This window comes from Alligator mississippiensis, chromosome 1 (assembly GCF_030867095.1).
Source record: "Alligator mississippiensis isolate rAllMis1 chromosome 1, rAllMis1, whole genome shotgun sequence".
Lineage (NCBI taxonomy): Eukaryota > Metazoa > Chordata > Crocodylia > Alligatoridae > Alligator > Alligator mississippiensis.
The window spans coordinates 469140289-469153377 of record NC_081824.1 but is presented as its reverse complement, the minus strand read 5'-3'; the positions used below and the strand labels follow the sequence as shown (position 1 = coordinate 469153377).

At 48.6% G+C, this 13089-nt stretch overlaps 1 protein-coding gene across 1 annotated transcript in view; it reads right to left on the bottom strand.

Annotated features, from left to right (window-relative positions):
- Positions 1-7435: 7435 nt before the first annotated feature.
- DGAT2 (diacylglycerol O-acyltransferase 2) overlaps positions 7436-13089 on the bottom strand; it is a 30434-nt gene continuing 24780 nt past the window's right edge. Inside the window, exons 6-8 of the mRNA XM_014601496.3 lie at positions 11289-11463; positions 10065-10267; positions 7436-8960 (exon numbers count right to left, since the gene is read on the bottom strand). Coding sequence (XP_014456982.1) covers positions 8806-8960; positions 10065-10267; positions 11289-11463 — 533 coding nt within the window. The 3' untranslated portion in view covers positions 7436-8805. The remainder of the gene's footprint in view (positions 8961-10064; positions 10268-11288; positions 11464-13089) is intronic.

Genomic DNA, 13089 nt, shown 5'->3' with positions numbered 1-13089 from the left:
CCTTAGGGGCTAAGCCTCTGTGGGTTACCCCCACCTGCTGCAGGGTAAGCATATGCACAAGGGCAGCTCCCACCTCCTCCCCCACAGTAAATACCTCTAAGGAGACACACAGATGTTTGTTTCCTCATTGTTTCTCCTCCAGCAAAAAGTGACATTACAGTATTTTTGGTTAACTGCAATGTGAATTCACTTGCATGTACCATGTAACAAGACCAGAGAGCCTTGTTCTAATGGCTTTTGCCTGATACCATAAGGACTGGGACACAGAGGCTAGGGACAGACATTCAAAAAGCCAGAGCCTAAATTGATTCAATCTTTGCAGGTTAGTCTACATCCAGACATGCAGGCACATGCCTGCAGTGACTCAGGCTAGAAACTGGGGGGCGCTAGAGCAGCCCTCCCTTCCCTTCCACAGAGCTGAACTGAGGGTGGGTGTGGCCAGGCCCTGTCAGGATTAGGGAGGGGTCCCCTCCCCCCCCCCCCCCCCCGCTTGATAACAGAGCATTTATCAGCTCTGTTATCAATTTGTCAGCATTTCTCACCCCATCAGAAAATAAACAGCCTCTCTCATTAGTTCAAACTCTTCTTAAACTAAGAAGGAATAGAGGGACATTACCGGCCGAGCTGTTGATTAGCTCTAAAAGGCCCTAAGCCAACACTGGTGTCTACCACAGCCCAGACCGTAGCCAGCATATGGTCTGCTAGCTAATGCTGAGGTGCCTGTGTAAAGCAAAGGGGACGGGGGATCCCTGCTTAGCAGGGAGTGGTGAGGGGAGGGGGAGAGCAGGAGGAAGCCACGCAGACACTGCTGTGCTTGCAAGTCTCTGCTGGAGCTGCAGCTAGGGAGCAGAGGGGAGAGACCAGCCCTGCTGCGGAGCAGAGAGCCCTGCCCAGTCCAGAGAGCATGCCGGGATGCTGGGGGAGTCTGATTTAACTTAAACCAGCAAGGGGTCTGGGAGAATCCACCTTCCAAGGCATCTGGGAGCTGGAGCCAGAGCTCCACATGCTAGGCAGAAGCTGTGGGGCTGAAGCTTCCCACCTGCCCACCCAGAGCAGCGTGGCAGCTGCTGGTGAGGGGGCAGAACAGCCTCCCCTGCCCCTGCCAGCTCACTGCTAGTTGTGCAGCTGCAGCCCCCAAGTCCTGCATAGGACAGGGGGGATGGCAGTGGCTGCCAGGCTGAGGGCCCATCAGTGTATCTGAGCTGGCCCAGGAAATCTGCTCTCCAGCCAGCTCCCACCTGTGCTGCCAGGCTGGGATGTCACACAGCTGCAGCCGGCTCAGAAGGGTCCTACCTCCACAGACCAGCCGCACAGGGCCTTTCCCAGCCTGCTGAGGCTCCATGACAGCCCTGCCCAGCTTGGGCATGGGGAGCCGGGAGCAATCTGGTGCACAGCCCCCACAGCCCCAGTCCAAGCTGCAGCCTGATGGGAAGGGTCTCGCCCTGGTGGCCCAGCCCAGGATGCCCCTCTGCCTCCGCCCTCAGCAACATCTACAGGCCAGCTCGGCTCAGCCCCAGCCACAGACACAGCCCCAGGCCTGAACAGATAGCAGGGTCATGCTGACCGGCTCTGGCCAGGCCCCCCACTGCTAGAGCAGGAGGGAAAGTTGGGCAGACCCCAGCTGGGGTCCCATGCCCACCCAGAGAAGGGGAATTTAATCCCCACCCCCTGCCCCCCTTTGCCTGAGTCGCTGCCCCGGCCAGTGTCTGGCCTCAGGGACAAGCCTGGCAAAGGCTGCTTCCCCTCTCCTCCTTGAGGCATAGCCTGGCTGGGGTCACTACAGGCCAGGGTGGGGTTTAAACCCATCCACCATCATACTTAGCCCCTGCAGAAGCCTGGCCATGCCCCCCAGCTCAGCTTCTCTTCAACCTTGTGGCTACAGCAGAGGAGAGAGAGCGCTGTTCTAGCACCCCCGGCTTCTAGCCTGAGCCACTGCAGGCATGTACTGGCATTTCCAGAATTAAATGTGAATGTCTGTGCACTTGCAAATTAGTTCAACCTTTGCAGGTTAAACTAACCTGCAAAAATTGAATCAATTCAGGCTCCAGCTTTTTGAATGTCTGTCCCTAGCCTCAGAGTCTGGAACTGAAGCCACAGATGCATGAATTAGAGGTGAGGCCCACGTGCTTTCCCATAGCTGCATTCATTCTGCGGGCCTAGGAGAATTAGTTTTAAATAAGGGCTTGAATAACCAAAACAAGCCGCTACGTCTTGAAATGCACGCAGAGGGTTTCTCTCTAAGACGAGGTGTTCCTGCTTGCTTATAATCCCCACAGACCAGTTAAACCAAGGCATGGGAAGCTCAGGGAGAGTGGGAATTTCCTGAGGACAGCTTTAAAGGGCAGATTAGAAGAATGTTCTTGGTCAAAGTTCAGTTGTTGCTCATGGCTGTGCTAAGGTGACTAAGCTTTTATCCACAGAGTAGGGAGGATATTTTGGCTAGCATCATAGAAAAATTGGGCTGGAAGGAAAGTCAGATCAGCTAGTTCAACCCCTGTTCCAGGCAGGATCAGGCCTGATCAAATCATCCCAGCCAAGTGTCTGCCTAACTTTCTCCTTAAAATCTTCCCAGGATGGAGATTTCAATGCCTCTCTAGGTAGCCAGTTCCAGTGCTGAAGCACTCACAGAGTAAGAAAGTTCTTTTCTAATGTCCACGTTACATCGCCCTTGCTGTAATTTAAGACCGCTATTCTTTGTGCTGTCCGTTACTACCACAGAGATATCCACCACCATCCTCTTTATGACAACCCTTCAAGTACTTGAAGACTGTTATCAAATCCCCACTCAGTCTTCGTGTCTTCAAACTAACTAGTCTTCCAGACCTTCCTCATAAGTCATATTTCTTAGACCTCTAATCATGTTTGTTGCTTTCCACTGGACTGTCTCACTTACCCATGAGGTTCTTGAAATGCAGCGTCCAAAACTGTTTCAGGGATATAGGTTGTAGCCATGTCGGTTTGGACCCAAAAGCTTGTAAAGAAAAACATTTTTTGCTGCTATTTAGTTGGTCTAATAAAAGATATTGCTTCTACCCCAAGAGTTTTGTCTGTGTCCAAAACTGGACACAGTGCTCCAGGTGAGGCCTCACTGGTGCCAAACAGAGAGGAAGGATCACATCCCCTGACTTTCAAGTGACACTCCTGGCAATATAACCCAGTAGGCTGTTGGCTTTTTTTTCAACAAGAGCACACATATTTAGCTTATGATCCACTGTGACTCCCAGGTCCTTTTCTATAGTACTGCATACAGTCCTACCCCAGCTTGTATTCATGCGTGTGATTATTCTGCTCTAAATGCAAGACTTTGCATTTGTCCCTAATGAATTTAATTTGCTTAATTTCAAATGATTTCAGCAGTTTATTGTGTTAATTCTGGATCATTGCCCTACCCTGTAGGGTGTTTGCAAATCTATCCAATTTGGTGTCATCCACAGATTTCTAAGAGTGCACTCAATCCCATCTTCCAAGTCATTACTGAAGATATTAGACAATACTGGGCCCAGGACAGACCCCTGGGGAATCCCACTTGATACCTCTTTCCAATTAGACATTGAGCTATTGATGACTACTCTTTAAGCATGATGATCTGACCTGTTATGAATCCACCTTATAGCAGTTTCATCTAGATTGTATTTCCTTCTCTTACTAATGAGACTGGCATGGGTGACTGTGTCAAAAGCCTTGCTACGGGCTTGTTCTGTCTTGTTGGCAGTCCCTCAAAGTCGAGGTGATGTCCGTCAGGCTTGACGGGTCCTCAGGTGACTGAGGAGCCCAATTCTGGATGTACATGTTCTTTGGCAATGGGGGCATGTTGTTGCATGGGGGAGTGGGATTTGCAGCCCTGAGTTGGTCTCCTTCACCTTCCTCCACCACTGCCATTCCACCTCAGTATTGAGTCATTTGGCCTCAAAATGGCATGCGTCTTGATGAACCAGGTGGCACCATGTCGAATGGTCAGCAGCTTGCTCCTCCCAGCCATTGATGTCAATGCCTCCATGCTTGAGGGCAACCTTGAGCGTGTCTCTGTACCATTTCCTTTGGCCACCCTTTGAGCACTGGCCAACGGAGAGCTCGCCTTATGCTGTCTGTGCAGCACCTAGCACAATAGGTCCCAATCCATAACACACAATAAGCCATATACTATATAACAACAGTATGATGTAGGTATTTCCTATGATCAAGTTTCTTAAAGCACATGCTTGCTCTCCAGAGACTCGCCACGTGAGGGCAGCACGTGCATTCTCTTCTGTCTCTTCTGCAAGGATTTAGCGGGTTGAAACCAGAGGTGAAAATTCCTTTGCAGTCGAGACTCCAATATCCCTGGGCATTGTTACATTCCCATAGGATATCCCAAGGGTCCTTCTGATCATATAAACATTTCTCTCTCCCTTTGTGGATCTGAAACCATTTTCAAAACCTCAGTGAAATCGTTTTGCTGCTTAAACGGGAGGTAGGCATCATAGGAGTATAGGCATTATTACACTTTGCAGAGACAGAGGCAGTGCACCTTGTACAACAGCAAGCCAGTAGCAAGGATCAGAGCAAACACAGGCATCCTGCATCCCAGGTGCCTTGTCCACAGAACCAGTGAACCGATCCTTGTAGCAGCTCCCAGAGGATGGATCGCTTTGAACACAAGCTATAGATTCGACTGGGCTATGTAAAACTGTAGAAGTTGCATCTCTCTATAGAGAAGCTTTAAAGCATGAATGTTCAGGGCTACAGCAACAAGACAGATAGCATTAGCAAAAAGGAACACAAGGACAATTAATAGTTACATGAGAAACAGGAGGGGACAACGGGCAATGACTCTGCTAAGGAATAAGGAGGGCAAAGACCCCTTTTCATTACACCAGCGCATGAACACTATCAGAGCTAGTCAGGTACAGAACAGCAAGGCAAAGCCTACGGTCTGATGCAACATATCCCAGTAGGAATGGATGAATTCATAGTGGGACTTGCTGTAATTATTTCTAAGAGGGAAGACTAGGCCCCAGGAGACTGGAGGGAAGCCAAGGAAACTTTGCTTTAATATCCAAGATGTTTTTAAGACATTTAATGAATCAGTAAAAGCAATGGGATAAATGGAAGGCCACAGGGGCTCATCAGAAACCAGCAGGACCAGTATAGCAATAGTTTATTGTTTACTGCCTAATGGTGGTGCCTCAGGGCCCAATGGAGACAAGGGCTCCTTAGCGCCGGGGGCTGTACATGTACATATTAGAGAACAGTCACTGATCTGAAAATCTTAAGTAAAGCCTGGGGCAGGAGCAGGTGAAATGATTTGCCTGCAGTGATAAAGTCAGTCAGGGTAGAGCTAGGAATAGACCCCAAGCCCCCTCATGCTAGTGAAGCCCCTCACTTTTATATAGTGGCTCTTGCTGGAGGTGCTCAGTTGGGAACATTGGACTGACCGTCTGAACCAGGGATATTAGTCTGAGGCTTTGGCCGGTCTCGACTCCCCTTCTGAGATTCTTTAGGAATATCTACTCTTGCACATGTGTGCAGGATTAGACTAGAAGGGGATGTTCAGCCCCCCACCCAGATCCAGCCCCACAGGACTTGGCCCTGCATACTAGATCAGGGCCTATTCCCAGTGCATGGGGCTCCAGAGCCCGATCCCAGTGCACACATGTCAGCTGAGGCCATGCAGGGCCCAATCCTGGCACACAGACTAATCCCTTGCTACTTACCTGGCCCATGAGGTCAAAAAATGGGGTGCCACTAGAGGAGGCAAGTTTGTGGTCCCTTCTGGTTCTACTTACATTTCCCCTTCCTACAGTACTGTGCCAGGGAGACCCACAAGAGCACACACAGCACTGCACAGCTCCTCTTGCATTGCCCCTTGACTACACTCCCAGAGCTTGATACCTGCAAAGGGTGCAGGAGCCCAGGCCCCAGTCCTCAGGAAGGCCTTGCATCAGTGATCCAAATCCCCCATGCAAACCCCCTTCCACAAGGGCAAACCAGGGGGGTGCAAGTCACTTCTAGAAGCAAGGCAGCATCCCAGGCATAAGCTGGCTGCTTCTTTGCACCTGCTGCCCAGAGGCAAGGGGGAGTCTAGCTCTGGTAAGAGCTTGTACTCACTTCATGCCATCCCTGCAGTTGCTGCTCCCACAGCAAAGGGGGAGGGGGGGGCAAAGGAGCCCTGAGGCCTAATATCCCTCATTGGCAAAGTTACCCATGAATAAGTATGTTGGAGATTAACAGCTTGCAGTGCAAGGCAGATGGAAGCAGCAGGCTAGGACTTTGGCCCCATCCTCAGCGTAACTGCCTTAGTCCACGTCTGCGAGTGGAGCCCCCAGGCTACCTTCTAGGATCAGAGAAGAGATGGGCAAGACTCAGATTTGGCAGTCAACTGCCTTTCTGTCCCTCTGGCACTCCTCACGCAGGAGTTTATGATCCAGCACTGAACTAGGCATAGGGGGGAAAAAAAAGAAACATTGGTTTTAAATATCAGCCTCCTATTTAGTCTAGTGCCAAGGCTTGGAAACTGAAAAGTGCTACAGGAGAAATCCTAGCAGTAAATCACTTCTGAGGGATGATTTGTCCAGTCTCAAGGGTAGTTGCTTCAGAGCAGTGGCTGTGCTCATAGCACTTGTCTCCTCCATTTCCACCAGCCCTTTGAAGAGGTGGATTTTGGTCACTGGCATTCCCAGGACATTCTCCTGCCCTGAATTTATCATCTCTAAAATGCCATTCCCACCCTGGTTGGAGCTGATTAACAAAGTGGGTCCTGAACAGAATATTTACAGGAACGCTTTAGCCTCTTGCTTGGAACTGGAAGCTAAGAACCAAGTAACTCTAAGCCCAGCTCTGCTCCTTGCTGGATGCACAATGGGGCAATTCACTCAGATGCTAGCTTTCCAAAATTGTTCACCAGCAGCAAATAAAGGACCAGCTACCATTCTGAGGCTCATCATCTTTGAGCCTGAAAAACCAGGGGTTCAGAACCAAAATTTACTGGGGTGTAGGTCCTATTACCTAGCCCTATTGGCAGGGATGAAATGCTTGCATTTTGTCAGTTCTCACACCAGGCAGGAAGCCTTAATGTGTAGACACCATTTCCCTGACTTATTATAGCTCAAATGGTGAAGAACCTCCTTAATTTGCTAGGTATTATTACCTTAATACACATGCCTGGGACTGTCCTGGCAGGGACCCCCAAGAGACTTTATGCAAGTTCACTACAGCCATGAAATCAATGCATAGCAATGTATGGAAGCCCCATGTTGATGTTCTCACTCAGTTTTAAGTCTCCTTTGATTCCAAGTTTGCAAAATTGGGGTGTCCCATTAAGGAAAAACCTCAAAAAGCACTGGAGCACCACTTGAGCAGACAGTGTAAATAAAAGCAAAATTACAGGAGGCAGCTTGCAGGGAATGGAGCTGCCTGGCTGTACCCTGTACAGGGGAAGGATACAGGAACACGTGCACAAGTTTTTGCTCATATTTTATTTTTATAAATTTTGTACAAAATGGGCAGGTGCGGTTACAACACCCCACCGAAGGATCGAACACTTTGTTTGGTCTTACAACGCAAAATTCCAGGAACACAAAGCCCCGGCCTCTCACCCGAGACAAAGGCACAATTGCAGAGCTTCAATACACTCACCGAGGAACTGCTGAAGGCAGGTTACACATGCAGTAGTGCAACGCTCCAAACACATCAATACTTCGAACAACAAGTCTCACTACAAGCATCAACATCCATGTAAACATTTACAGAAACATTTAAAAACCAGTCAGTGTTGGTCCTGTGTAGAAAGGCGACTCTTGCATCCACTGGATTGAACATTAGAATCAATACATCTAAAAGTCAGCTTTAAAAAAAAAAAAAAAAAAAAAAAAAAAAAAAAAAAAAGGAGAAATTATTCCCAACATCACGCATCAGCCTGGATCCTGGGAACATGCACAATTTTATATGTGCATGAACAAGTCTCCTTGGGTTTACTCCAACGCAGAAGTCTCAGTGGTTGTCACAGCTTGTTGCATTCACATGAAAATTGCACCTCCAAATACTTCTAGAATTTAAAGTATTGCTGGCTCATTGCAAGCTTTCCAAACCTCCTTCACCGCCACACATTCAAATACCATCACGAGTCAGACGCTCACAGAGGGACAGGGAGATATTTCTGGGGCAGTTAAATATCCAACACCATGTAGGGAAATAGCAGGGTTTGAGACACAAAGTTCTTTGGTTTCCAACCCCATGCGCAGCAAAAGCCACATGAGATCCCAACCAAATTGCATTGTTTGTGCTTCCAGAGGGGGCATTTCTAACTCAAAATGCCCTTGTGCTCCAACTAAAGAGGGCAGTTATTGTGCAATGGACCTGATCTAGTTAAGGCCATGATCTAATCAGGCAAGTGCTTCATTTTTTTTTTTTTTTTGGCTGCAAAATGGGCCCTACCATCCCAGCACAATCTGTGCCACTGCTGGGGCCATGGAGACTCATAGTACTCCCCATGCTATCACTGGCTGTCAGAGTATGAGAACAGTATACATGAAGCCAGCACATTCCCCTCCCACCTCAATCCCAACTTCTGGGGACATGGGAAACAGGAGAGAGGTTTTTTTTGATAGCAGGAGTAATGTATTAAGGGATGCATCTGAAGCAAGGTTAATTTTAAAAACCGTCTAATATCTGGAGATTAACAGTTGCTTTCCTTTAAAACCAACACTGCCATCTGCACCCACGCGCACTTTCAGATTTATCAAACAGACATCTGGAGTCCTGGAGAAAATGTCTGTGGGGCCAATTCCAGGACGGAGCACCCACCAAGCCAAATCAAATGTCGCCCTTTCAGTTGACTTCCAAGATCTCCGTCTCTGGCAGGCCGAACTTAGCCTTGTACTTGTCAAAGAGCTTACTCAGCGAGCTCACGTACATGCTGTGATAAAGGTCGATTTCCCTCTGGGTGGGATGAGCTGTTTTCGGGATGGTGATTGGCTCCCCAACTGAAGGAGGGTGAAAAAAAATACAAGGAAAGTTAGAGTTTGTCCGCCCCAAAGAAAAAAAAACAAAACAAAACAGCAGCAGAGTGTTATTATTTACAGAGAATAAAAAAAGTGGAGTTTGTGCATACTGTAGCTGAATTATTCTCATTCAATGCTGCAGTTACAACAATGTAGATGCAGCTTGCATCAGAATTGTCTACCCCAGCAAAAGGCTCATCCTCCACTGACTTCAACAGGCACTGGATCAGACATGAAGTTACCAGGGCAAAATAATCACACCACAGAATCCCCTTCTTGCAGCAAAGCATGCTGCACTCACACCATACTTGCACAAAGCTACCCTGTAGCACATGGCACCCCTGGCACCAAGACAAGAGATTATAAATTTGCTGCCATTACAGACCAGTGGGTGCTCCCGACCATGTCCCCAGCAAGGGGGCAGGAGTGATGCTGTGTTTTACAGCTTGGTGCTTCCTGGGACTTGACACATGCTGAACCAAGCTGGCAGGTCTGACTAGTGCACACTGTTCATGAATGGGCCGCACCAAATCAAACAAGCTTTGTGCATGCTAGAATTGGCTACTGATTCACCAGGTGTTCACACCCTGTTCCCAAGAAGAGCTGTTGCCATACACTACTAAGTGGGATACTAGACAGGCTCCACACAGAGAGAGGAAGCAGAGAAGTCTGAGGACTCTGGGCTTGAAGCAGCGCTTAGGGAATTGCATGGTTACTTAGATTCTGTGCATCCTTCAGCAAGAGCCTTGTTCCTGGTAGATCCGATTAGGAGCCGAGTTTAAGTGAATCGGGCACCCAACATCTACCCTAAAGTGACACCTGGAAAGATGCTGGTCATTTCTCCCTCCTGAAGGGCTTTGCTACTTTAGGATTAAGGGGCTTGGGTTCATGTCACATTTATCTAGACAGCCACCCAGAAAAATAGCCTCTAGCTGGACAAATCAGAGTGAACAAGCAAGGGACTCGGTTCATCTTGGAATTAAGGGTTATCAACCCTGCTCCAAACCCCAGTGCAGGTGACCGAATTGGCCACCTCCACCTAGAAATGCAACAGCTCAGCACTGCAGGGCTAACAGCAGGACTCACCAACTGTGGTGATGGGGTTAGGGTAAGGGATCAAACCCCAGGTGTTGGAAGAGAAGAGGCCACGACCATGAAAGATGCACGGAGCAAAGCCAATGTACTTCTGAAACTTCTTCTGGACCCATCTGCCCCAGCAGCCCTCCTCGAAGATCACCTGCTTGTACACCTCGTTCTCGCCAAATGAGTACACGGGAACTAGATCTGCCCTAGAAGGGGGGAAAGGCAAAAGGCTGTTAGAACTGGATAGAAATCAGGGTCCCAGCTCCATGCAGACATGTGGCCAAGCAAAAAAAAAAAAAAAGGAGTGCAGGCAGGGTCTCCAATGGAGTTTTGCAGGCTGTATTTCCTGGAATTTTTGACCTGAAGCATACCAGTGAGCTCCTGCTATGTCTAGGAGTTGCTGTGGTCAGCCAGATCCTACCTGCTACAGTGGGTCCTATGGTGTTGGTCAAGACATCAGACACTCAAGAGATCTGGGTTGGATGCCTGCTCTGCCACAGACTCAGTGTTACCCTAGGTTAGTTCCTTGCCCTTCTGGTTTCCAATTTAGGAGCAGTTTGTCCTGTGCTTCTATCAGACTTGATAAGGCTGGGGCATTTACCCCCATTTTCTTGTGCATCTATTGATCACTTCAGATTGCAATGTCTTTAGAGAAGGGACTGCTCACATTCATGAAAGGTCTCTAGCACAAGGGGCTCTGATCTCAGCTGGGACCATTCGGCATTACTATTACATACAGTAAGAGAACCAGAATGCTTTAACATGTACAAAAAAAAAAAAGCACACGGGGAGGTGAACTCTGTAAATCCCTTGCATAAGAAGGGGGAAGGGAAGCCAGTACTTCAGCTGCTTGCTGGTTCATATTTCAGGACAGGACAACACTGTGGAACTGGCCCTGGGTGAAGAACGAGTCAAAGCTCTGGAAATGCAGCGGCTTCCTCCTTTGGTGCAGGTGGTAGAGCAAGCAGCCACAGCCCATGCCACAGAAGCTGGGAGAGAAGAGGGCATTAACAGAAGGATTTCTGCTCTGGGACTGGTTGCTTCCACTGCAAATCATGTCACATGCCTCTGCCATAGAAGAGGCAAGGACACTCTTGTGCCTGAAATTTCTCCAATGCAGTGGGAAGACTCCACTATAATCAGCAGGGAGGGGTGAACTGAAAGAACATGGAAAGTGGGTGCTGGATGTAAAAGGCAGACAGGCACCAACCCAAGCCCACTTCTTACCCATGCTGCAGAGCCAGCTTTACAAATCCTTTCCGATTTTTCAGAATCACCAAGTTCTTCCCAGGCGTGCAGTTCAGGGACTCTGCTGCTCCCCCCACCACAATGATCACGGCGTTGCCAGTGCCATTCTTGGATAGGATGAAATCTATGGAGTGACGGTTCACAGGGCAAATACCTATGTGATCCAAAATAAGCAGGGGGGGGGGGGAGAAGTCAGGCTATGAGGTACTGAGGACCCGCAGGTTTCTAGCAACTGAAGAGTCAGCACAAGGATTTGCATTGGATTCTAGAAAGGCACAAGCAGCTCAGTACTGCCCCCAAATGCTATACAAACCTAAACACAGCAACTGCAGGGGAAAAAAAACCCCACCCAAACACAAGTCACTTATTAAACCCAGCCCTTGCTATACCTATTAGCTGAAACTACCGAGACTTGTGGATGGTATGACATTAGGCCAAGCACCCTCTTAACAGAAGGAAAATTTTGGCCTGTGGGATTTATCATCTAAAAGGTGCCCAATTCTTGCAAAAGCTCATAGAAAGCATCTTGTGATCCTTCCCAGTGAGCTGGGGAGACCACCTGTTAGGTGAGCAGATTGGGTTTTAGTTATTTAAAAAAATAAAATAAAAATATTAAACTCAAAAAGAGTCCCCCCAAACCTTCCCCCACCACTATAGCTGCAGTACTGATTTTTAAAGTCAAAGCCCCTCCAACCCCAAGCCCACAGCCCTTCCTTATTACAGGGCTCAGCTGCGTGACCACCTGAGCTGAACCTAACCCTCTTCAGTTAGTAGCACAGGTCTGTCCAGCTTTAGAGCAAAAGGAGCCAAAAGCCTCTGGGCTGCACCAAGCCGAGCTAGGCTGTGCCCCTGGGGTGGAGGCTGGCAAGGGAAGCCAGAAGGAAGGGGAGCCTGAAGACCATCTGCTGCTGCAGCCAGGGTTGGGGGGCCCTGCAGCCTGGAGGCTCCCTTTTAATTCCTCAGAGACCACACAGCTTGGGAGCTCCAAATTAGACAGTCCCACTTTTGAGACTGGAGTAGATTAGTGAAAGTCAACAGCTTGGTTCCACAGGTTAATCCCTCCCTGCCCCGTCTACAAAAAACAGAGCTTTTTTAAAAAAGGACAAGTGCTCCGTGAACAGCTGTGTGGGCACAACTGCTCCAAGCACTTGCATCTGTATCCCCACTAGGCAACTAATTAAAGCAAATAAACCAAGCAAATTGCACAGCGAGGTGAGCAGGCACAGCAAGGGATCAGCCCTCTTGGGTGTTCAATCTAAATGAAACCTCCTCACAGCCTCCTGCCAAACAGAGCCGCTTTCTAATCATCCAAGGCTAACATCTATCGCCCTGCTACTTGACAAAGGATTTAGGCTTTTGGAAGGGAAGGCCTGGACTACTAATAAGCTTCCGAAAAGAAATGCAAAACTCTAGGACTCTTGGTTCGGAGATGATACCTTTATTAGACCAACTCGGTTGGTCTAATAAAAAGTATTATCTCCGAACCAAGAGTCCTAGAGTTTTGCATTTCTTTTCATCTCAGACCAGCACGGCTACCAAATCCATCCCTAATAACTTCCTAAAACATCTGTGAAGTGCCCCCTATGGTAAAAACTGTAGGCATCAGGGCAGAGAAGCAAAGTGTATTAGTGACAAGTACTGAAGGGAAGGCTTGCATCCATTTTCTGGAGAGATCTGGCCTGTTCTCTCATTAACACCACTAGGCTACTTAGCTACAGACAGCTCTGCCCCAAAGCCGATCAGGACAAGCTGCTCTTGGGAAAGGACCGATTTGGCACGG